The sequence below is a fragment of the Molossus molossus genome, unplaced genomic scaffold, assembly GCF_014108415.1.
Source record: "Molossus molossus isolate mMolMol1 unplaced genomic scaffold, mMolMol1.p scaffold_m16_p_5, whole genome shotgun sequence".
Lineage (NCBI taxonomy): Eukaryota > Metazoa > Chordata > Mammalia > Chiroptera > Molossidae > Molossus > Molossus molossus.
The window spans coordinates 52,015,038-52,040,020 of record NW_023425388.1 but is presented as its reverse complement, the minus strand read 5'-3'; the positions used below and the strand labels follow the sequence as shown (position 1 = coordinate 52,040,020).

The 24,983-nt window shown below is 48.4% G+C and overlaps 1 protein-coding gene across 2 annotated transcripts; it reads left to right on the top strand.

Moving 5' to 3' along the window:
* Nucleotides 1–1,351: 1,351 nt before the first annotated feature.
* BCL6 (BCL6 transcription repressor) lies at nucleotides 1,352–24,451 on the top strand. 2 transcript variants are annotated; one of them, XM_036242425.1, is made up of 10 exons: nucleotides 1,352–1,403; nucleotides 11,927–11,965; nucleotides 13,029–13,200; nucleotides 14,742–14,963; nucleotides 16,404–17,375; nucleotides 17,684–17,871; nucleotides 19,247–19,414; nucleotides 20,460–20,590; nucleotides 20,696–20,833; nucleotides 23,237–24,451. In XM_036242425.1, the coding sequence occupies exons 3-10, from the start codon at nucleotides 13,040–13,042 to the stop codon at nucleotides 23,378–23,380; spliced, it is 2,124 nt and encodes a 707-aa protein (XP_036098318.1). In that variant the 5' UTR covers nucleotides 1,352–1,403; nucleotides 11,927–11,965; nucleotides 13,029–13,039; the 3' UTR covers nucleotides 23,381–24,451. The 2 variants fall into 2 exon arrangements, with proteins under 2 accessions (XP_036098318.1, XP_036098319.1); XM_036242426.1 differs by lacking the exon at nucleotides 1,352–1,403 and adding an exon at nucleotides 9,551–10,777 and having other exon boundaries at nucleotides 23,237–23,380.
* Nucleotides 24,452–24,983: the final 532 nt, after the last annotated feature.

The window sequence follows — 24,983 nt, the reverse complement described above, 5'->3', positions numbered from 1 at the left end:
CAGGCTGTTCTAAATACACGCAGTATCTGTGATTCTGGCACCGCAGGCCTTTAGAATTCCCTTCGGCTGATGTCTTAGAACACAGACAAGAGATTTTTGACAACGACCTTGAAAGGAGACAGGAGTAGGGTTGGGGGATGGGGGTAGGGGTGGGAGTCAAGACGAGGAAAAAGCAAAACACAAACAGGTATTTGGCTCACAGAATTTTGTAGAAGACACGCGTACATATACCCAAATACACACACGTTTTTTTTTCAGCAACAAATTTCCTAAGTCTACAATAACAGAAAGAGTAAATCCACCACTTGCTGTCCTGGAAAGAAACAAACCCAAACAAAACAAATCCTTCGAACTAGTTACTTAAGTGCAGGAGAACCTCCTCTCAGTTAAAAGTCCAAGGGAAAAAACAAAATTGCACACACACACACACAAAGAAGAAAACAAAAAGGAAAGTGGGGGTTGGGATGGTTACACGTAAATTTCAGCTCCTTTCAGTAATAGCATCAGTATTAAAATAGCACATCTTCTTTAAAAAGCTTGAGAGAGTAGGGCAAAGCACACACACAACAAAATCCAACCGAGGCAGGATCCTACGATTTACGTAACACCACAAACTTGCAAAACGCAAAAAATCCGAAGCAAAAATCCGAAAATCATCAAAATACAACCACCAAAAATCCCAGCCAGCACATCAACAAGGAAAACAAACTGTCCCAAATAAAAATAAAGCAAATGAACCCACCGAAAACTGCTTGGCAAATATTTTTCTCGTGGTGCCTAATATTCTAGCTGCAAAGAGCTGTGGTGGTTGTTTTTTCTCTTACTCGCTTCTAAACCTACTATATATAAGACTTTTTCCAAAGGTTCGAACCTCTCGCTCCCTTTTGTGTAATTTAGCTCGAGAAGCTGAGTTTATGGGTAAGAAAGGAGGAATTAGCCCCAGACCCCAGGAAAGCAAAGCGCACTCCCCTTCTTATGTCACCGAATAGCAAATTAGTTCTCAGAATTCCAGAGGCCGAGCTTTGCTACAGCGAAGACGCCGACGTCACAGAGGGGGCGCCCACGTGACGGTGGAGGAGCAGGCCATACCATCGTCCGGAGTCCTAGGAGGGAGGGCCTCTGTCCGCCCCCTCGAGCCTCGAACAGGGACCCCCAAATCCGAGACTCCCAGCCTATTAGAACCTCTAAATATGCCGAGCAGTGGAAAAATAATTTGCCTTTGAGAGCTTTTTGTGGGTCAGAGGAGGCAAAAGTCCCGGAGAACTGACATAGAGTCCTCCCCTGCCATGTAGCAGTGGTAAAGTCCGAAGCTCAAATTCCGAGAATTGAGCTCTGTTGATTCTTAGAACTGGGGTTCTTAGAAGTGGTGATGCAAGAAGTTTCTAGGAAAGGCCGGACACCAGGTGATTATTGCTGTTGCTGCCGCCGCTGCTGCTGCTGCCGCCGCCGCCGCTGTTGCCGCTGGTGCCGCTGCCGCCGCCGCTGCTCATGATCATTATTTTACCTTTTAATTCTTTTTTTTTCCGCTCTTGCCAAATGCTTTGGCTCCAAGTTTCCTATGTGTATCTATTGATATAAATGTATATATTTATTTATTCTAGCTGTCAGGTGTTAAAATAAATGCCGAAGATTAGCCCCACGTCTCTCCCACTCTAGGATATAGATTTTTATGTATTTATTATTTGATTCTTGTTGTCTTTGAGTGAAGCGGCCGGTTTGGGGAGGCTTTGGCCACCCTCCCTTGTGTTGTTTTGGTTTTTGAAAAGGAGGTGGAGGAGAGGAAGGAGGGGAGTTAGGGGGCGGCCGGAGCAGAGAGGACGAGACAGTGTTTGGGGGGTGATTCGGGCAAGTCTGGAGGCTGTCTGGCCCTAGACCGCCGAGAGGACGCGCGCTCGCGCTCTCGCTCTTTCTGCTGCCTGCTTGCGTACGGCTTGTGATCTCGCTGGATTCGTGCGGCTGTTTTTTTCCCTCTCTTCTAGCTGCAAACTGCCTTCCTTGCTAACCTCGCTCCTGCCTCCGCTTCCTTCCCTCCCTCCACCTTTCCCTCGTCTCTTCTTCCATCTCCTCTCCCGTCCTTAGTAACTCCGGGAGGCGAGGAGGGAGACTGCCTGCTCGCTCGCCCCGCTGGCTCCCTTCCACCGGCCTCGGTCTTCTAGAGCCACTGCCTCCGAGCCGAGATTTTAGAGGAAAAATGCAAGCGAACTCCTCGGTGGTTGTTGTTGTTTTGTTAATCCCCCTAAAATCCAGATGAAGTATAGTTTCTACTCTCTTTTCAGAGCTGTGATCTTCCTAACGTGATGCGAGTGTTTTGGTGTCCCCTTCCCCTGTGTTTTGGGGGAGGTTTAGCTTGCCTGGGGGCGGGGATGTTGAATACTTTGAAAATTATTCTTTCTTGGTTGCAGTCGAGGGAGTCGGGAACCCCCGCGCGCTCCTTCCTCCCGTCCTAAGGAGAGAAGCTGATGGCGGGACAGGGATTTGGGGGGTGGGTGGGAAAGGGGTGCGCGTTTGCACCTGCGGTGCTGTTCAGCGTGTGGGGACTCCGGGAACCTTCACAGGGACAGCCCAGCAGAGCAGGAAGGTGGCGGGATTTCTTGGCGGTCGCGGTGTTTGTATTTTGGGCGCTGCGTGACTCGGTGTTAGCTCCCAATGGCTGTTCCCCCCTCGTTCCTAAATTTTATTTTATTTTTCCCATGGTGCAAGCTTTGTAAAATGACAGCTGCGGGCCGGAGAGTAGCCGAAGTAAGGCTTTAAATTCCCGAGTTCCTTGCACAGGGCGAGGGGGAAAACAAAACAGCCCCAGCCGCGTTTCTACGTGCAAGACCCGGGAGGAGAGAAGGAGAGAAGGGCACTTTGTGGACCTGGCCGGGTGACCCGGCGCGAGAAAAGGGGGCGCGGGCGCGAAAGGGAGATCTTTGTGAGTGATTTTGCAAAAACGGATTGTGAGGTCGGTTGGATTTGCAACCTGTGGCTCTCCTCGAGGGAGTAGGAATGGGAGAAGGCGGCGGCGGCGGCGGCCAGGGGCGGGAGCTGTAGGGAGTTGGAGCCTTGTAAGTCGGCAGCTCCCGGGGACAGCTGGAGCGAGGGGCCACCCCACTGCCGGCTGTAGTGACCGTGATAAATGTCTTGAGAACTGTGGATTGCGTTGCCTTTATGATGCTGTGTTGTTGGAACTATGGCAAAAAATGGAACTGGTGTTGCAATCATTAGTTTTAAAGCTCCCCCATGGAAAACCAGAACACAACACAACAGATTTTTTAAAAGACCGAAAAAGACCTCTTATGTGTACCCCTTCTAACAATAGTTGAGACTTGGTGGTGGGGGTCCTGACAGCTGAGCAGGGAGAATAACCCTAAAGAGGGTGCTGAAAGTCCAGAGCTGTAACTGGTTCTCTGGCTGTCTCAGAGAGCTGGTCATCCCCTGCCCCACCCCAAACTAATTTAATCTTTTATGGAGTTTTTTTCCCCCAGTTTATAATTTCCAGGAGAAAAATCTTGTAATGCTTTAAAAGGTAGAAAACAAGTAAGTGAATATCAGTAGATGCATTTATTTTTTATTTTTTATTTTTACTGTCCAGAAAGAAAAAAGTGGGGCAGGAGAGAGGCAACCAGGGAAAGGGCTGTTTAGAAATACAGTTTGTGGCTCTGAGTGATGCCACCGGCTTCCTCTACAGAGACTGCCAGTTTCCCTTTTTCTTTGCAAGGTGTGTGTGTGTGTGTGTGTGTGTGTGTGTGTGGTTTTAATAAATAACTTTAAAAGTATAAGAAGGGGGCAAGATCAGTCAGGAGACAGGTATCTGTTTTGCTCACTATTTACTACCAAGAGCCTTTGGCACTGGAACAGAACCTCGTAAATCTGCAGCCCAAGTTGAAGTTCATCTGGCCCTAGTCCACACGCTATTCCTGGAGGTAGCAAACATGAGCTCAAAGGAATGAGGTGAAATCACATTCTTGCTTTAAAATACATACTTTTTTTTTTTTTTTTTTTTCAGAAAAGATATTTGTCTCTGTGGGAGTAGGAAATGAAAAGAGATCACCAGGAGATGGGCATTCCCTTGCTAAAATGATTACAGTTAAGTCTTCAGGCCAAAATAGAAACCTGTAGATGGGAAATATTCCCTCTCCCCCTATATATAAATAGAACTTTCTAATATCCTACTATTTGGAAGACTTTCTAATACTGCAGGCCCAAGCTTTGGCTGATTTTAAGAGCCTGTTGATAGTGACAATAAGGCTAGAAACTGTTTGTGAAAACTAGGCAGGCAGAGAAAGTGGGAATTCTCCAATTGGCCTTTTCCTCTATGCTCAGTTTGGAAGGTTTTACCACATGCTTTCTTGAAAAGACCATCCAATTCATTCTGGGTTTGGTGGACAGGGGTGGGACTCTAAACTCGTAAGCTGTCCTTTCTGAGCCTTGAAGAGTTCCAGTTATTGGTTGAGTAAATGTTAGCCATGACTAGATGTCAAAATCCTTCCTTCCCTCTCTTGCCGGGTAGCCACACTCAAAACCCACTTTGTTATGAAAAACTTGAGAATTCAGAGGAGATGGTGCCGCAGCGCCACCCCTCGATAGGTGAAACTCTATGTGCACAAGTCAAATAATTTGAAAAATATTGTGAAATGACCTTATGAAGAATTTCTTTTCCTTTAGGAAGGGGAGATAAAACTTACTTTGAAAAAAAAAGGACTTTGCAGTTGATCTCTCAAATGGGAAGGGGAAAGTTGCTTTTCAGCCAGGATGGTGTCATATAATAGGCAACATAGTTTGAATAAGAGTGTGGCTGTGTGTGTGTGTGTGTGTGTGTGTGTGTGTGTGTGTGTGTGAGAGAGAGAGAGAGAGAGAGAGAGAGAGAGAGTTAGCCTAGTTGGCTTTAAGTAAGGAAGTTCTCCAGGAGGAGGTAGCCCCTCTTCTCTTTTTGACTTGACTTCTTAGGGCACCTGAATTCTGCTCTCTGACATTGAGTTAAGAAGGATTTTTTTGGTGTAAAAATCCATAGTGACCGGAAGCCCTGTAGTTTTGTGTCGGTGATGGTGATGTATGGGGGTGGGGGTTGATTCAGGAGTGAGATTAAGCGATTGCACGGGGCGATGGTTGTCTGGTCTGTAGCTGGGTCTGGAGCCCAGTAGGAGTCAGAGTTAGTGTGGCGCGTGCAGGTTTCCTGCACTGCGCAACAAGTGGGAACGCCGCCGCAGTGATCCTAGTGAGGCTGCTGTGTTGTGGCAAAGCTGGCGGGTTTCTCTTCGCCCCACTGGAAGCCGGGAAAAGCTTCTCCCATCCTTCGGCGACTCCCCGCCCGAGATCAGCGGCCCCATCAAAAGACCAAACTCGTCCCCTCTTCCCCCACTACCAGCTTTTTGGAGCGCTGTAAGCCTGGGTGGGACCCTGCCCGTGGCATCCAGGGACCCCTTTCTTTGTGCGGGTCAGGAGTTTATTCTAGACTCTCTTTGCTGGTCAACCAGTATTTGACAGGGAGCTCTGCTAAATGTCGTGTGCCATTCTATTCTGCTTTTTGAAGATAAATGTACTCTTTCGATACATCCAGCCTTTTAGGCTGGATAAATCAAAGTATACTACAGAAACTCAGCGCCAGATAATGTGTGAGAGCATCGCGAAGAACGAAATTACATCTAGTAAATTAAATGTTTTCCAGCTTTGCCTATGAAGGCAACCTCCTCCCCCTAACAGAAAAACAAAGTTGAGGGTAGTTGAATGTAGACGGTTGTGGCAGCGCGGTGATTTTTCGGACGGACTGAGTCTGCCACCTAGTGACAGGTCTTGGCTGAGATCCCCGTCTTGGGCGGTGGGTCGACAGCGTCACCTCAGGTCTCAGTATCCTGAGAAGGTGCTAGGACTGACAGGATGACAAGGAGGACACCCTCCAGTGAGGATGGCATCTGACATCCAAAGTTTCGGTAAGATGGGTGAAAATTAGAAAGCCTCCAGATGCCTGCCTGGTCCACCGTTGCTTAGTGATGGGCATCTGCCTCCAAGAAGAGAACCTTAAAATAACCCGTTTTGATCACACTATCTCCCAGTCGCTGTGGCCTCTCCCTGAGGGAGGGGGAATCGGTAGTGGAGGGATGCCAGGAGGGCTCTAGGACATATAACTTTTTACAGTTGAGGAAACAGGCGTGATGAGGAGGCCTGTTAATTGTCGAGATAGTGACTTAGCCCATGCCAGATTTTAAGCTTCTGAATTTCCAGGTTAGTGACTGAAAGTCAGGCAAGTTTACATACGCTCCTTTGAGGTATCTAAGAAAAGGAACAGCAGTCAGAGAGCCGTGATTCCAGTCTCTTGGGTCACTGTAGTTGGAAACGGTTCTCCAGCTATCTTGGGGGAACTGGTTTATAAAGTATGGCCTAAGACTTTCAGTAACTAACATGAAAGACCTACATTTGTGCTGATGGGTGGGGCTGGGAGGGGGGTCTCAGATCTTGGAGGTGGGGTTATGGAGTTATTATGATTAAGGCCCAGTCCCTAGACAATTAGAGATGCATCTTGCTATACCTGAGGCTCACATTTGGATCCTGAAATCCTTCTCTGTCTCCTTCTTTCTAAACTTTGCTAAGTGGCTTGGAAAGAAATCAGTTGTGTGGGTGGGTCATATGGACCGGCAGAGTGTAATCCTCATAGAACCTGTGCCACAACCGTTTCATAGCAAACTTTGCTTTCTGGGAGCTAAAAACTAAGATAACAAACGTGCGTCGGTGTCCTGGCGGCCCCTAGCGACGGCCGCACGCACACCCGCAGGAGACAGTGTCGTCTCCGCCGCCCTGGTCCGCGGGAATCGAGTTTAGCCTCTCCCACTGTGGGAGCTGTTGGAGGCCGCGTCGGAGAAACGCGCCTCTGTTCCGGTTGGAAACGAATCTGGGGACGTGTTTGAAGAGCGGTCAAGTTTGACTCATCGTTTTCCAAGGACAGTTAGTGCCTTCCATCTTCATTAACGTGAATAAAGACCTTGGCTGACTTCTGTCCAGATCGGATTTTTAAAGGCATTGTTTGCTTGGGAGGATCATGCCGCTTCCCTCCCCCGCCAGCCTTTTGGTAAAGGCCGAGCAGGTCCAGCCAGGATGGCCGAGATATCTTTGCTCGGGGACGTGGTTTGCTAGCATTGTCTGCCGGCCCTTTCTGGAAAGAGTGTCGCAAGCTGGGAGCATGGGGAGCGTCCCTTCTGCATCTCCTCTTCAGATCTTACTGATAAAACACATCCCTCTGTTTTATTGCATTTCCTAGAAGCTTGCAGGCTTGAAAGAGCGCTGTTGTTAGGAAACGTGATAGAAATGAAAGCCAGGACATAATGTCCCTGAACACCTCGGTCACCCAAAACGACTGCCGAGGCCACCGCGTTATCAAAGTCGCTTTCATCTACTGTGGATTTCCCACCCTCCTGCCCCCCAGAAAAGAGTAAGAGTCCCCCACAGAACAAAAACAACACCGCAGTTTGAGCCCACTCCCTACTGCGGGACCTTTGTGGCTGGACCAGAGCAGTTCTTTAGTTGAGATAAGGAGAAAGGGAGCGCCCCTCCTTCAGGAACCCTAATGCGGGTTTCACTGCGGCAGCCCCAGCCTTATTAAAATCTTTCGTCCCTGCCCCTAAACAGTGCTTTGCACTTCTACATTCTCCTTTGTATTTCTCAGCGAGTTATTGGAGTTATTAGATTACCAATAATCCAATAGCTGGCCAGGATTGGGGGGCGGGAGGACGTTGGAGGTGGGGGATTGGGGTGGAGGACAGGGTTCTCCAAATCCCGAGACTGTCGAAACTAGGTCAATGGGAAGGAAGGAGGGGCGGAGCGACACGAGTGTTGTTGGTATTAAGCTTTAATAGGAGGGCTCCCTCTAGTGTTAAGTAGTGGTTAAACATGATTACATTTGAGCTCCCGGAACCACGGGACTCCTAATTTCCAATAAATGCATTTACTTAATTTTAACTTCCCTTCCTGGATTCTCACCTCATCCCATATTAAATTTCAGCCTTCGCTTTCACCATTATTTCACCAGGCGGAGGAATGAAAAAGTCTCAAAGTCTGAGGCTGAAGAGGCCCAGCCTTTATGAACATACCTTGACACCGCCTCCGCCGCTGATGGATTTGAGAGGCGCAGTGTGTCGCCTAAGCTAGTTTTAAGACCCAGCCACGGCCTTAAAGGCTGCCGGTTTCGCACCCTGGGTTCCCCAGTCCCCGCCCCCGAAAGCACCTCCTGGAGCCCGCTACTGAGATAATGAGGAGATGGCGCCCCAGGGGTTATAACTCCGAGGAAGGCCAGGGAAAGGCGAGGCAACCCTGGAGCACGCCGGTGCGCGCAGCGGTGTCAGCGCCCAGGCCTCTGCTGAATCCTAATCGTGTTTCTGCCGGGTTTCAGAGAAATCAAATTCGGAAAAACCGAAACCTGGCCAGGTTCGGCCTGGCAGCTCCTATTCTAAAGACTTTGGGCGGAAACCCGGCAGAGCTGTGTTCCCCTGCTTGCCAACGTAGGCGGAAAGGGCTTTCGGTTTAGTTTTTCTCCAACTCGGCTGGAGCATGTTGGATGGGGACCCTGAGCCCTGGGGACTCCATCTTTTAGACATCGACGCCCCGCCTAATTACCCTCTTAAAAAGAGAGTTGAGGGCCAATCGAAAAGAGAAAAAAGAAATGACGCCCCAGGCACATAAACGCCGGAATTGGCAACTTGAAGTCATGAAATGAACCTCAGCTTGGCCCCGAAATCCTGGGTTCTAGACGGGCTCTGCTACTAACTTGTCTGACTATCCCCATTTATAAAATTGTTGTGGGATAAGGGTTGGACTAGGCGAGCTGTAAGATGTCCTGGATCCGGCGCGGCCGAAAGATTTAGGGGAAAGTGTGTCGTATTCCCCGCGAGCCTCCCTGGGCGCCACCCCCCGCCCCCTTCCCGGGTGAATCCCCGGCGGCCTGCGCGGCGCAGGCAGCGATCCTGGCGGCCTTCTGGGGCCGGCAGCTTCCTGGAAAGTTACTTCTGGTTGGAGCCGGCGATAGGCAGTGTTCTGTGAAATCCGCTGAGCTGAGCTCGACTACGTTCCGGGAATGAGAGGGCTGTGCCATTCCCCTCACTGCCCCCTGCCTTGACAGCGTAACAGGAAAAAAAAAAGGCACACACAATGTTAGTTACCGAGGTGCTTGAAAAGTTTTATCTGAATGCAACCAAATTAAGGGCTGCAGCGATAGTCCCACGGGCCTCCGCCGAGCCTGCGGGGACTTGGAGGCGGATGGGTAGCCGCGGTGGCACAACGCCCCCGGGTGGGCAGTCCCTGGCAGACAGGTACGGTATAGTGGGGGTGTGCGAATCGGTGTCAGCATAGGGCTTGGGTTTGTGCCGGTGTGTGAGCTAGAGAATGGGGGTGCCTAGTGCCCGCCGAGTGGAGGAGAGAGGGAAACGATGGGAGGGCGGGGGGTCTTCGTATTGGCTCGCTCTCCCGGAACCTCCCGTCTGACCTTCCTCTAGTCTCCTCTCTGGTCTCTGTCATTTCTGAGGTCTTCTTTTCTTCCTTTCTTTATTTCTTTATTTGTGTGTTTGTTTGTTTATTTATTGAGGGGGAGTACCTTCTTTTTTCTTCTACAAATCCTTTAAAGGATCTGCTTCTCCTCAAGGTACCTAAGTTTAAACCACCAAAGGAGAGAAAGTGTGTGTGTGGGGAGGGGGGGCACCTTTAACTCTCACTTGGCGGTTTTTTTTACTCTCACTTGGTAGTTACTGTGGCTGGGGCGGGGTTGGGTTCAAAGGAGTCCAGGTCTGGATTCATGCAGTTCTGTTTCTCCTGGACAGCTCTGCTCTCTGGGTTGTTTTTGTGGAATGAGTCTTGTGTGTGGCATTGGTGAGTTGTCTGAAGCTAGCAGACAGGTTTGTCCAGGACTTGCTGGTGATTAGTTTTGAGATGTTGGGCAAGTCTTATCCCCTGGAGCCTCAGTGTCCTCCCCAGTAAATCGGGGCTATTATGAAGATCAGATACAATAATGGACTGGAAAGAGCCAAGTGGTCTTAAAGAAAAAAAACAAAAAAAACACAAATGCTAGTAGTCCCTCCACACCAGCATGTAGAGGGAAGTCTGTGGGCCCCACCCCCCATAACCCACATAGTCATTAATTGTGGGGCCTCCTGAGACAGAGCTATGTAGAAAGGAGTGGACTTAATAAGGACATGGACCCATGGACCTTAGTGTACGTGCATTTGTTTTTGGCCAACCCAGGCAGAGGTCTAGGATGAAAAGTGCCCAGCCCAGAGCATGACTGATAGTAGACCCAGGGGGATTGTTTTGTTTGTTTCAATCTGAATCTAGAGTGAGTCATTGCCAAGTGTCAAGGTGAAATGGCAAATCTGGGCTTCCTTTGGTTCCAAAAGTGTGTGACAGGAAATCCACTGGTGAGTTAGTGGTTGAAGCTGGCTGAAGGATAGCCTCAAGTATTCCAGAAGTGTTTAGGGATCTCTTCCATGAGGGAAGAGGAGAGCGTTTATAAATACACCTCACATGTGCTTTCAGCATTCTTCTTCAAAGGAGACAAATCACTGAACTATGGTTAGGACCAACTTAGTGTATACTCTCTTTGCTCATTTTGAGTTAGGATGGGGAGAGGAGGAAATAGGTTCTTTTGTCTTTTTCTGTCCTCTCCCTTCCCCCATTTTCTTCCCCCTATTTCCACTCACTCACATGCACACCTAACCTTGAAGCCGATGAGATTGAGTGACTGGCACTTGGGACCACAGAGAAATGTCAGAGTTTTTGGTTACAGACTCAAGGAAACCTCTCATTTTAGAGTGCTCATTTGGTAAGACTCAGCAGCCTGGAATGGGGGCAAAGTGTTTGTGTGGGGGAAGGAACTTAAAAATGAGATTCACCCACATCAGGGTGCAGTCTTGCATGTTCTACAGCACGTAGGCTGATTTGGAAAGGGGTCAGGAATTTGAGCCAGAATACCTACGGCCAGGCTGCTCACCATCTATGTGGCCTAACAGGACCTCTCTGGCCTCGGGCCCCTTTACAAGGAAAATAACTCTAAGGTCTAGGCTTCTTTAAAAGGGGGGTGGGGAGGAGGGCTGAGATATATTTTGTTCTGCAGTCCATATACAGTCATAAACAAGAGTCTTCCACCCGTGCTTTAAATTATTTTGTTTTAGAGAAACCAGTTTAGAAAAGGTACATATTTCATGACTGCTCTTGGCCAATTCTCAGCTCAATCACAGAATTAAATCTTTCACCAGCAGGGGGAAGCACAAACATGGAAGATTGTGGCACTATATCTAGTCTTAGACCCAGGAGGGAAGGGAAAGGAAACTTAAACAGAAGGCAAGGATTCTTAAGAAAAGCATAGATATGCTATCTCAGGTTGTGTTCTGCAGATTCTGTTTTCAGTCTTCAGTATTTCACATAGTCAGGAAGTACTGCCTGGCTGTTTGTCCTGCACAAACCCCTTGAACCCGAGCCTCAGTCTTGTCACCAGTGAAATTGGGATAAAGATATTAACCTTGTCGGCCTTGTGGGATTATTCTAAGACTTGAAAGATAATATTTTACCAGGTTTTGAAAATCATCCAAAGTTTTTAGGCCCCTGAATGATCATTCTCATTAATACTGAATTTTTCTTTCTTTAAAATTTTTTCTTTCCCATAAATTCAATGGCTTTGGGGTGGTGTACATTTTTTACATTGAGAAGGGAAACATGTATATGTATATGTAATTAATGGATGTAATGTATCCCCAGCACTCAGTGCACAGACATTATTGCATGGCTTCAGGTGCCTGTTTTTGTAAGAGCAGAGCTGGGAAAATGTTTCCTGGCTTATGGCAAAACCGCACCAGCTGGCAGGCTGCAGTTATCAAAGTAAAACTAAACACGTGTGTCCTAAAATAAGGCTATAGTGGACAATCTTACATTCATTAAATCAATTTCTATTTGTTTGTTTTTCTCTTCCCTTCAGATTTTAAGCAAAATTTTGGACTGTGAATCAAGGCATTGGGTAAGTAAATTTAATTATATGCTTTAAAATTTTGTGGAAAAACTGTTTTATTTGAATTTGCCAATGCATATGTTTCTGTGAACTTTGCCCACTTTTTATTAGGCGAGGTGGAGGATAGTCGATTCCTTCTCCATCACTCCTACCCCGCATTCTTTTTTTTTTTTTTTTTTCTTATTGATGTTAGAGGCAGAGAGGAAGGAAGAAGGAGAGAGAGATAGAAACATTGATGAGAGAGAACATCGATTGGCTGCCTCCTGCATGCCCCCTACTGGGGATTTGGCCCACAACCTGGGCATGTGCCCTGACTGGAAATGGACCCAGTGACCTCTTGGTGCGTGGGTCAACGCTGAACCACTGAGCCACACTGGCCGGGCTGGCCCTGCGTTCTTTACTCCTGCATTAGACTCTCTTAACACTGTTATGTGATCATTCCTTTCGGTACTTATTTCTTAGTTCAGATTAATTTAGCCACCTGCTATGCACCAGCAATGTGCTAGGTGCTCGAGGTATATAGAGATAATTCTAAAGCCCAGTAGAAGAGAAATGAGAGATTGATGAAAACAGCTACAATTTTTGAGAACCTAGACTATGAAGCAGGCACCCATCTCTAATTTTTACAACCACATAGGTATTGCTACTCCCCTTTTGGGAAACTGAAGCTCAGAAACACTGAGCAATCTGCTCCAAGTCGCACAGCTAAAAACTGTGAAGCTAGCATGCTAACCTTCCAAGCCTGGTTTCTGTCCCCTGTCACACACTCGCTGCCTCTCAATGCTGGTGGAGTGTTTGGTATGTGGGGAAAACCCTCAACAATATCCATTCCCTTCCCTTGTTCTGTAAAGGGCTTTCTATTCTGACTTGCTGGATAAACAGTATTCTCCCCATTTTATAGATGTGAACAGTAGCGCCCAGAGATAGGCCGTGAACTGTTTAAAGACCAGACACAAGAAGCCTCAGTTTGCATCCCATATGTGAGCAGCAGGCAGGATGATCTGCTGTCGTGCCCCTGGTTAGCAAGAAACAGGTTCTGGAGAACTAACAGGATTTTGATCCCTTTTTGCAGGTGAAGACAAAATGGCCTCGCCGGCTGACAGCTGTATCCAGTTCACCCGCCATGCCAGTGATGTTCTTCTCAATCTTAATCGCCTCCGGAGCCGCGACATCTTGACTGATGTTGTCATAGTGGTGAGCCGCGAGCAGTTCAGAGCCCATAAGACAGTCCTGATGGCCTGCAGGTGAGGGTCTGGAAGGGAGAGGTAGATGGTACAAGGGGCGTGCTGGTGCCAGCAGCCAACAAGGCGGAGCGTGCGGGCCTTTGGCTGTTTGGGATCACATCTCTTTTGTGTCCAGATCTCCAGCATATGGCCTGGCTGGGGAGCCTCCCAGAAAGGGAATGAATGCACACACCTTTCGAGAAGAAAGAGTTTCTGTTCTGTGGGAACAGAGGGAGAAGAAACAGATACTGTCTCAAGAAAGGGTGTGTTTGGCACAAATGTGGAGATTAACTTCAGTTCACGTGTGAAAAAATGAAAAGTGAGAGAGATTTTAAAGATATGTTAAACAAGTTAATTTAAAATATTTTGCTCTTCTGTTCCATAGTTGTGTTGATTTTATACTGGGGCTATATTTCCATGGTTAAGTCAGTGCAAGTGAGTGAGCTATTTCTTCACATTTATCAAGAATGCCGAGTGTTCAGAGCAATTTCATATTACGTCGCATCCCTGGATCTTCACAATGGCCTTTGTGACGGATGGCATGTTTGCCTCCATTTTATAGGTGATGAAATAAAGACACTCACAGGTGAACTAATGTAGGGATCTCGGCGGCTAGTAGAGAACTTATTCGACATCCACAACAAGGACCTGTTTTGTTTATTTTTAATATTGGAGAGGACAGGTTTATAGAGATCCAAAAATAATTATTGATGGTAACTGAGTGCTTACGATGTGCCAGCATCATTTTATACCCTTTACATGTTCATTCTTTCCACAACCTTGTAAGGTGGACACTTGTTTCTGCTTTGCAGATAAGGAAACCAAGGTACAGAGTAGTTATGTGTCTTACCCAAGGTTGCATTGCTTCTTACTGGTTGAAGTAGGGCTTGCTTCTGGAAACACACTCTGAAAGAGGAGACTTGAGAATGCAGCCCAGAATTCTGGCTTTTAACTGAGTGCTCTCTCCCGCGCCAGACAGCATGGTCTGGAGGCACGGCTTGAAGTAGGACTTGGATCTTCTAGGAATATTGACCTTGTGATAGAAAAAAAAATCAGCAGAATGTAGATATAGGCATCGTTTTATTTATTTGTCATCATTACCCAACTTGGTTTTTTTAAAAAGAAAATATAATAAGATTTTAAAATAAGAATAAAGTGATGGAACAAGGGAAAGACTTATCCCAGAGATACAGACAAAAAATAGTTACTGCAAATGAGTGTTAAATTGAACTCTGGTCATCTGTGCAGTTATAACACTAAAAGGAAAACAGGTTCTGGGACTCTGAGAGAATCACTTAACCTCTCTGATCTTAGTTTCCTCACTTGTAAAGAGGGAGAATGATAGTATCTGCCAGGCGAGGTTGTGAGGAACCCAGGATACTGTATGGAAAGTGCTTAATGACTCACTGGCATTTAGTAAGCATGCCGTAGTAGACTGTTATTAATTCCACGAAAGTTCTGGAGCTGGGACCTGGGGAGAGGGCTGCACATGATGCTGACTGTAATTGATGACAAAGTCAGTATGTCTGCTATAGTGAGACTTTTGTGTGTGTGTGTTACAGTGGCCTGTTCTACAGCATCTTCACAGATCAGTTGAAATGCAACCTTAGTGTGATCAATCTGGATCCTGAGATCAACCCTGAGGGCTTCTGTATCCTCCTGGACTTCATGTACACATCTCGGCTCAACCTTAGGGAGGGCAACATTATGGCCGTGATGGCCACAGCTATGTACCTGCAAATGGAGCATGTCGTGGACACTTGCCGGAAGTTCATCAAGGCCAGGTGAGCTGCCACCAGACGGAAGCCTTGGAGATGAGAGGGATCAGAAGGGATCAAAAGCCCTGGACAGTGCATGCACACAGAAAACATAATCCTTAACAATGTGCCACAATTTCCATTTCCACTAATTTTGCACACTTCTGCCCTTACGAGCTTTGTACTCCAGGCTGGCTTGACTCCTTAGTGCTATCCACTCACTTGACATGCTGTTTCCTCCCACCCATCCTGCAAGGCCAAGCTTGGATGCCAGCTCCTCCGTAGATGTTTTTATAATTACCACTCAGCTCTTTCTTTCTTCAGCTCTTCCTCTGGGTTCTAAAGCCTTTTGTCTGTCCTATGGCTTTTTCTTCTATTTTAGCTAAGTTCCTATCGAAGGGCTAGGAAGACAGGACCATAATTTAAAGGTGAGGCATCTGGGAGCCAAAGGAGCAAGGAGCTTTGTTTAGAACCATTTGATTCACTGCTCTGGGGGTGATTGCGACCTGTCTCAAACAGAAGGGTTTCCAGCCTCTGTTTGGGTTTCTCCAGGAGCCAGGAACTCAGTGTTCCCAGAGCCACGCAGTCTGCCGTGGACAGTCAGAAAGCTCTTCTTTATGGCAAGTCGAAATGGCTCCCTTCGCCTTCACTCATTGGTTCTAACTGTTAACTGAGATCATGTTTTAGTTGGCCTATTTTTCGCCACGTAACGTCCCTTCAAGTGCATGCAGCTAGAGCTCTTTGTCTCCCGTGAGTGATAATGGTAGCAAGATCATCAGTGCCATCATTTCTGAGTACTTCCTTTATGTCAGGCCCTGTGCTTGGAGCGGTTAAGTAACTTGCTCCAGGTCATAGCTGCTAAGTGACTCAGCTGGGATTGAACACCAGGTCTGGCTGCGTCAGAGCCAGGCCTTCCCGCACAAGCGGTGCTGCCTGTTCTCCAGAGTACACTTTCCTGTGACTCGAGTCCTTTCCTCAACAGAGCACCAGTTGGTCTATGACCCTCTGTACATGTGGCACCAGAATTATATAAATTCTTGCAGCTCTGAGTCTCAGTTTCCATGTGTGTACAATGGAGACAGTAACACCTGCCTTCCCTTTCTCGCAGGATTTTGCATGGGTGATATGAGATAAGGGCTCTGAAAGCTTTGTATTCTATAATAATCCGAAGAATTACAGATTCACGTACCTACATACGTGTGTGACTTAAACATACAACATCGTGTGTAAACAGGCATAGACTGTGTGGGTAGCTCTCTTCTCTTCTCGGGGCCTTATTTCCTCAGCTGTGGGCTAGACTTCAAGCAACTTGCCTTGTAATTGCAAGGATTTCCCTGCTCCAGGGCCACATTTCCTGTCTAGCGGACCCAAGCACAACTACGGTTACATAGACCAGTGTCACTTGGAAGGCCAAGGTTTAATAGTTCTAATTTGGAGGCCGGTGTCTTCTCTTTTTCTCTCCCACAGTGAAACAGAGATGGTTCCTGCCATCAAGCCTCCCCGTGACGAGTTCCTGAACAGTCGGATGCTGATGCCCCCAGACCTCATGGCCTATCGGGGTCGTGAAGTGGTGGAGAACAACCTGCCGCTGAGGAACCCCCCCGGATGTGAGAGCAGAGCCTTCGCTCCCAGCCTGTACAGCGGCCTGTCCACACCGCCGGCCTCCTACCCCGTGTACAGCCACCTCCCGGTCAGCAGCTTCCTCTTCTCCGACGAGGAGCTGCGGGATGCCCGGATGCCCGTGGCCAACCCCTTCCCCAAGGAGCGGGCCCTCCCGTGCGAGAGCGGCAGGCCAGTCCCCGGGGAGTACAGCCGGCTGGCCATGGAGATATCCCCCAGTGTGTGCCACAGCAACATCTACTCACCCAAGGAGGCCGCCCCAGAGGAGGCACGGAGTGACATGCACTACAGTGTGGCCGAGGGCCCCAAGCCAGCTGCCCCCTCGGCCCGGAATGCCCCGTACTTCCCCTGTGACAAGGCTGGCAAGGAGGAAGAGAGACCCTCCTCCGAGGATGAGATTGCCCTGCATTTCGAGTCCCCCAATGTTCCCCTAAACCGGAAGGGTCTGGTTAGTCCACAAAGCCCCCAGAAGTCCGACTGCCAGCCAAACTCGCCCACAGAATCCTGTAGCAGCAAGAACGCCTGCATCCTTCAGACCTCTGGCTCCCCTCCAGCCAAGAGCCCCACTGACCCCAAAGCCTGCAACTGGAAGAAATACAAGTTTATTGTGCTCAACAGTCTCAACCAGAACGCCAAACCAGAGGGGCCTGAGCAGGCCGAGCTGGGCCGCCTTTCCCCCCGCGCCTACGCTGCCCCGCCGGCCTGCCAGCCGCCCATGGAGCCTGAGAACCTGGACCTCCAGTCCCCAACTAAGCTCAGCGCCAATGGGGAGGACTCCACCATCCCACAGGCCAGCCGGCTCAATAACATCGTCAACAGGTGATTTCAGAGGCAGCCCAGGCCTGGGTCAGGGCTTGCCTGGCAGCGTTCCAGGGTCACTTCTGGTGGCTGCAGCAGCTGGGTTCTTTTCTTGCCTGAATTGCTGAGCACATTAGAGGTGTGGGATCAGTGTGTGATAATGGGGTTAGCCTAAGTAAGGAAGGAGAGTAGATATCAGTATGTTTCTTCATAGCCAGTGAGAGAATCCGCTTCTCTGTGCTGTGGGGGGGAATCTAGGTCCAGGAGTGGGCACCTGTGCAGGGCTCCAGTCTGCTCCAGCTGCTGAGGCTCGTTTTCTCTGCTCGCAGGTCCCTGACAGGCTCCCCCCGCAGCAGCAGCAGCGAGAGCCACTCCCCCCTCTACCTACACCCCCCGAAGTGCACGTCCTGCGGCTCTCAGTCCCCGCAGCACGCGGAGATGTGCCTCCACACCGCCGGGCCCACGTTCCCTGAGGAGATGGGAGAGACCCAGTCCGAATACTCGGACTCCAGCTGTGGTGAGTCCCTGTCCTTCCTCCCCTGGCAGGGGAGGCGGCCCTGCCTCTGCTCCACCAGGGTGTCTTCCAGTCTGTGCTGCTGACATTCCTGATGGGGAGTCCATTGGCACCAGCGGATGGCTCCGGTCTTGACCTCTCAGGGGAACTAAGCTGACCAAAGCAGGGGTGGGGTGTTAGAGTTAATCTGGGGAACAGAGAGTGATCAAATAGACTTCTCAGCTTCATTCCAGAAAAAGACGCTCGTGGGGCAGTTTATAACGCCCAGTGCTTTCCCAGCCCCTCTGGGCTCATGTCCTGGTGCAGGATCTCTGAGCACGTTAGTGCACCTGCCACGCTGTCCATTCTGGAGGGGAAGCATCTGAACTGATCCCTCCCTACACCTCCCATAGATCCTAGTGAGTCTCTAGAACAGAGGGGGTGCTCAGTAAACGTTAGCTGAATTCGATTAGACAAATTGGATTATTAAATTCAAGTTTCCGGTTAGTCTGTGGTTGACAGACTGTGTGGTTTTTACCAGATGAAAAAACACCTATGTCTTCCTGCAGCTCTGGCTGCAGTAATGTAACCCAGAAATACCCAGTCAGGGCTGAGCCCCATGACGAGTCCTTTTCACGTTGTTATAATAAAAGAAAAAACTTAGTTACACTGAGAGGTTTGGCACAGGGTTGTGGACCTGTAGTTGAGAGAGCAGGGACCGTCCCCATCTGTCCCCCTGGCCATTTGCCTTTGTTCTGCACTCGAGTTCCTCTCTGGGCCTCTGTTTCTACTTCCACCATCGTCTTTGGTCTCCCAGTCTCACAAGTGTCTGGGAGACTCGAAATGCAGATCAGTGCAAGGGTGACCCAGTGTACCATCAATCTTCCCAGTGACTTCGAAGTTGAAGTTAATTTGTATCTTACATGCCTATGATGCTTTGTGTTATGTCATGTGCTCCTGTAAAGTAGCTGGGACAGGGTTTTATTGTCCTGATTTTGGAGATAGAGACACAGACAGAGGCTCGGGGACCTGGAGGGTCTTGCCGAGGGCATCTGAGTATGAATGCAAATAAAACCCTGAAGTGATAAGGAAAGTCGGTTCTCAGCACTCTCCAGACAGGGAGGCGTCCTGCTGAGCTGTCAGCAAGCTGGTGTAGGCTGCATGGGTGCCTGCTGGTTTGAGCTTCCCTTCTGAACCTTGATGTTCAAATCTGTCTCCTTTCTCCTCCCTGACAGAGACTCTGAATGCTAAGAAAAATAAAAGGCCCCCAGGCCCTTTGCTCTGGGGTCCCATGCATGCTGGGTGGTCAGGGGCACTGGGGTGGCTGTGGAGGTGAGGGGCCTTGGAGCCCCACCTCCCTTTCTTGAGCTGACGTCGGTGTCCCCTCCCACCCTGACAGAGAACGGGGCCTTCTTCTGCAATGAGTGTGACTGCCGCTTCTCTGAAGAGGCCTCACTCAAGAGGCACACGCTGCAGACGCACAGTGACAAACCCTACAAGTGTGACCGCTGCCAGGCCTCCTTCCGCTACAAGGGCAACCTCGCCAGCCACAAGACCGTCCATACGGGTATGGCCCTGCCCCGCCCACCTGAGCTCACTGATGTTACAGGTCAGGAAAGGGGGAGGATTCCAGAGAAAGCAGCCTTGGTACCCGTGGGGTGAGACGGCCCGAATGAGGGCCCTAGCCCTGTCACGTCTTTGCTTAGTGACCGTCCACTCCCTGCGTCTTTCCTCTGAGCTACTCTGTCTTGCTTCTCTACTTTCTCTGGAGTCAGAAGGATTAATCTCACGTTTGAGGGGGAGAAACTAAGGCTGAGAGACACGAAGTAGATGTGATTTTTGTAAAGCCAGAAAAATAACCAAAGGCCTCTTCATTTCCTCTAAGGGCTTCTTCCTTATCAGCTCACATTCCTTGAGCAGGTAGCTTCTAATAACCTGATTGTTGTCCAAAGTTGACTCTCTCTTGGTATTTTAAATGGCTCCTTTATCCCAGAAACTTTCCATGAAGGAAGGCACAGCCCTCTATTGCTTTCCTCTGTCTGCGCATCCACTCCAGCGAGGCCCCACCTCCCTTGCAAATGCAATCCAGCTGCAGCTGCCACAAGCGGAAAAGCATGTTTGTTCTAAAAGGGAGAAACTGGAGTAGCCTGATGGTATCTCCCTGCAGAGTGGGTTGACGAGTGAATCAGTCTTATTCAAGCGAAGAGCTAGAGAAGCCTTCCCAGGTCATCAAAATTCACCCCTTGGGTTCCAGAGAGGGAAACTGAGGCCCAGAGAAGGAGAGTGACTTTCCCAAGTCCCACTGTCAGATAATCCTAATGAGAAAGCCGGTTCTGATACTTCCTGGAACCTCACGCTCTCCCTGTCCCAACCCAGCGTTGTTTCTGCTCCTCTGTGCTTTTTGACTGGGACCAAGGAGTGCTGGTGTGTGTATCAGGGGAGTTGCCAGCCCAGGAGGCAGGCCCCTGGATCCTCTCTTTGACATCTTCCAAGGGACAGAAAGTCCAAGTGGCCCCAGGAAGGGCAGCTTGCTTTGAAATCCAGGGGCCAGGGACTATGGTGACAGCCGTTGAATATAGCTATCCTTTTCCCCTTTTTTCTCTTGGTAACAGGCGAGAAACCCTATCGTTGTAACATCTGTGGGGCCCAGTTCAACCGACCGGCGAACCTGAAAACCCACACTCGAATTCACTCTGGAGAGAAGCCCTACAAATGCGAAACCTGCGGAGCCAGATTTGTACAGGTGAGCAGGGGGTGTGGGGAAGGACCCCTCGACCTGTGTGCGCGGCTGCCAAGGGGTGTGCCTCTCACCCCGACAGAGCCCCTCACGCTTTGCTCTTCCGCCCAGGTGGCCCACCTTCGTGCCCACGTGCTCATCCACACTGGCGAGAAGCCCTATCCGTGTGAAATCTGCGGCACCCGTTTCCGGCACCTTCAGACTCTGAAGAGCCACCTGCGAATCCACACGGGAGAGAAACCTTACCATGTAAGGGAGCCTCTGTGGCTGTGGGCTGACCTGGGAGGGACAGGGAGGTGCGGGGGCGGGGGGGCAGCAGACCTATTTGCGCCCCTCTCCAGCGCACAGTGGAATGATCACTGAACTGATGATCATAGACCTGGAAGTGGGCCTGATGTTCAAAGACACCCTGCTTGACCTTTGCCTGGGTCTTAGTTTGCTCATCTTTAAAGTTGAGGGTATTGGGCTTAGTGAACCAGCCCTTAGGAAAGAGGTCTGGACTATAGATGGTGGAGTCATTCATTTCCTTCCACAAATGCTGACTGAGTGCTTATAACACACCTCAGTATTGGGCTTAATGTCTATTTGAGAGGAGCTAAGAAGTTTGAGTAGGAGCCAGCCATAGCCATAGGAGGAGAACCTGAAGAATGTGGTAACATACAATAAAACGGAGAAAAGGCCATTTCTAGAAGGAGCAGGTGGCCAGCAGCCAGATGCCATGATTGGTCCCTGTTCCAGAACAGGGACTCTGCAAACTGTAGCCTGTGAGCCAATTTTTTAAAGCATCCTTTGAGCTAACAATGGTTTTTATATACTTAAGTGTTTAAAAAAAATCAAAAGAACAGTAATTTGGAATATGTACAAATTTTATGAAATTTAAATTTCGAAGTCCATAAACAAAGTTTTACTGAAACACAGCCACGCTTACTTGTTTACCTACTGTCTGTGGCTACTTTCACAATTCAACAGCAGCTGAGTGGTTGTGTCAGAGAACGTAAAATGTCACACCAAGCCTACAATATTTACTGTCTGGCTCTTCACAGGAATAGTCTGCAGATCTCTGCTGTGGAGGGGAAGGTATTGGCCAAGCAGCGGAGACCTCTGGGTTCTTATTCTGACCTCAGCAAGCCCTGAGTCTCTCGCTGGGCCACAGTTTTCTTTCTAAAATGATGACCAGTTTTCAAACTGTGCTCTAGTCACTGAGGATCTGTGGCCCCGCAAGGCAGGACTGAGACTGCAGCCTCTTTTACCTTTCCAGTTTCCATTTACTTTGAAAAGAGAGTCCCCTGGCTTACAAGTGTGGCAACCACTGGTATGGATAATGCTGACTTAGCCGAGTTTATGGTATCACTCTGGGCAGTGATGAGCAAAAGAACGAACCAATGGTTAATCCGCATCACAAATGTTAGCCGCAAAATGGGGGTATTTTCATTGTCTTGCTTATCAGTCCTTGAGTGAATATCTTTTTTACTTGCTGTTTGTTCTTGGGCACGTTAGTTATCCTCTCAGTACTTAATTATCTCACCTGTAGAATGAACCCATAGGGGAACCTACCCATAGAGCTGTTGTATTAATTTAATGGATTTAGTGTACAGACTGGTACTTGGCATATAGTAAGAGAAGAATAAATATTTGCCGTTGTAATTATTCATGAGTTAAGAAGGACGACCTGCAGAGTGTATTGATTCAGTCCCTTACAGAGGGACAGCCAAGGGCCAGAGACACATAGCAGAGGGTGGCATGGATGGGCCCCATTTCTCCCAAGATCAGAGCTCTTTCTACTCACCATCCTGCCCCTTATTTATTTCCATTTTTGCTTTAAAACACATTCTCTCTATGAACATATTTTATTACAGTTTCATTTGAGAATAGTTTACAATTTATAGAAAAGTTGCAAAGAGGGTGCAGAGAGTTCCTATATGCACCCAGTCTCCCGTTGCTAACTTAGTTTAATTATAAACTAAAGTCCATGCTTTGTTTGGATTTTCTTGCTTTTTACCTAAATTGTCGTTTTTCAGTTCCAGAATTACATCCAGGTTACCCCACTTAGTCATTCATTTTACTTTTAAGTAACTTTTCCACAGAAACTGTTACCATACATTCATTGACTCAAAGCAAGAAACAGCTCTACTTGGTGATGCCTCGTTAGCTTAACTAAAGTGTCCATACACACTAAGAAGGAACCTAACTGCATTTTCAAGGCCTGTCTTAGGCTCATCAGATTTAATGCATAATTGCTTAAGAGGTATATTCTACTAGATACCAGGAAGATTATAAAGTTTGGTAAGACGTGGTTGCTGCAAGGCTAGAAGTCTAACTGAGGTTCAAAGGAAAGAGGGATCCTTTAGAGAGATTCAGGGAACCCTTAATAATTAGGGGGGTCTGCATTTGAACTGCATTTTGGGATAAGACTTGAACTTGCGGAGTTAAGTCAGGGAACTAGCTCAAGCAAGAGAAAAGGATGAGCCAACATTTCGGAAAGCAGGGAATGGACATTTGCACACAGCTTACCGATCCGTTAGCAGGATCCCAGATGGGTTCTCAGCCTGGCCATCAAGAGGGAAGAGCTGCCCAATCGGTCACTGGGTCTTTGAACAATGACGTGCTTCTTGGGTCCATGCAGCTAATAATTTACCTCTGGTTTTCCTGCAGTGCGAGAAGTGTAACCTGCATTTCCGTCACAAAAGCCAGCTGCGTCTTCACTTGCGCCAGAAGCACGGCGCTATCACCAACACCAAGGTGCAATACCGCGTGTCCGCCACTGACCTGCCCCCGGAGCTCCCCAAAGCCTGCTGAAGCATGGAGTGTTGATGCTTTCCATTCGAGCCCCTTCTCAGAATCTACCCAAAGGATACTGTAACACTTTACAATGTTCATCCCATGATGTAGTGCCTCTTTCATCCACTAGCGCAGATCATAGCTGGGCGTGGGGGGTGGGGGGAGGGGCGTGGGGACCGGGAGCCAAGGCAGCTCCCCTGCCCCCACTGCCATCAAACATTAAGAAAATAATATTGCTTCTTCTCCTATGTGTAAGGCGAACCATGTCAGCAAAAAGCAGAGTCATTTTGTATCTCAAAGTGGGGGAGTATGCGAAAGCTCTAACTTGACTTCGTCTGCAAAATGAGGAATGTATATGTTTTGTGGGAACAGATGTTTCTTTTGTATGTAAATGTGCTTTCTTTTAAAAGAAGAGACTTTGGTATGTTATCAAACAGAGGGCTTTAATTTTTTTAACCAAAGGTGAAGGAATATATGGCAGAGTTGTAAATATATAAATATATATATATAAAATAAATATATATAAACCTAAAAAGATATATTAAAAATATAAAATTGCGTTAAAGGCTCGATTTTGTATCTGCAGGCAGACACGGATCTGAGAATCTTTATTGAGAAAGAGCACTTAAGAGAATATTTTAAGTATTGCATCTGTATAAGTAAGAAAATATTTTGTCTAAAATGCCTCAGTGTATTTGTATTTTTTTGCAAGTGAAGGTTTACAATTTACAAAGTGTGTATTAAAAAAAAAAAAAAAAAAAAGCCGCGGAAGGAGAAACGTGTAGTTTTGTTCTAGTTTCTGGTTTGTATATACCTATACAACGTGTCCTACGGTGCCTTTTTCACGGAAGTTTTCAACGATGGGCAAGCGCGCCATCCCTTTCTGAAGTGTAGGCAGACACAGGGACTTGAAGTTGTCACGAACTAAGCTCTCTTTGGGAATGTTTGTCTCATCCATCACATTCTGCGTCATGCTTGTGTTAGAACTACTCCGGAGACAGGGTTTGGCTGTGTCTAAACTGCATTACCGCGTTGTAAAATATAGCTGTACAAATACAAGAATAAAATGTTGAAAAGTCAAGTTGGCTTGTTCAGGGGTCTTTTCTTGGGTTGGATCCGGACTTGAATGGGTCTGGTTCCCTCTGCTCTTATCTAGTGGGAGGTGTTCACGGAGGGCAGCGGCTGCTGGCTGGGGTGGGGGGTCTGGAAAAGACCGAGGCTGGGCTTTGGCTCCCAGCAGCACCAGGATCCCCAGGATGGACCGCAGACTGCAGACCCTGGTCACAAGGAGCTTCGGAGGGGGGTGTTGGTTGGCTCTCACCTCTACTTCTGGCTGGTTCCCTCCAGCGTATGTGTCTTTTCTTCCTCTGGACTCTGGAGAATTGGCCCATTCTGGGGCAGAGAGGGTTCATTTTGCCTCCTGGCTTCACAAACAGTTTCTCTGGGTGCAGGGGATGATATGAAGGCCTCTGGCCCAGGCATACGTTTCTCAGCCTTGGTGTCTTTGGTATCTGCTGAGGGTCAACAAACATCTATAGCCCTGGGAGCTTTGTGAAACGCTACTAGCCAAGCAGACCTCCCTTGCTGCAGAAGAGTTCTTTGTCCAGAGAACCCTGTGGTG

Coding starts and splice junctions, on each gene's coding strand:
- BCL6 (XM_036242425.1), top strand. CDS start 13,040: ATGGCCTCGCCGGCTGACAGCTGTATCCAGTTCACCCGCCATGCCAGT. Junction 17,872..19,246: donor ATACTCGGACTCCAGCTGTG/GTGAGTCCCTGT, acceptor CCACCCTGACAG/AGAACGGGGCCTTCTTCTGC. Junction 20,834..23,236: donor CGGGAGAGAAACCTTACCAT/GTAAGGGAGCCT, acceptor GTTTTCCTGCAG/TGCGAGAAGTGTAACCTGCA.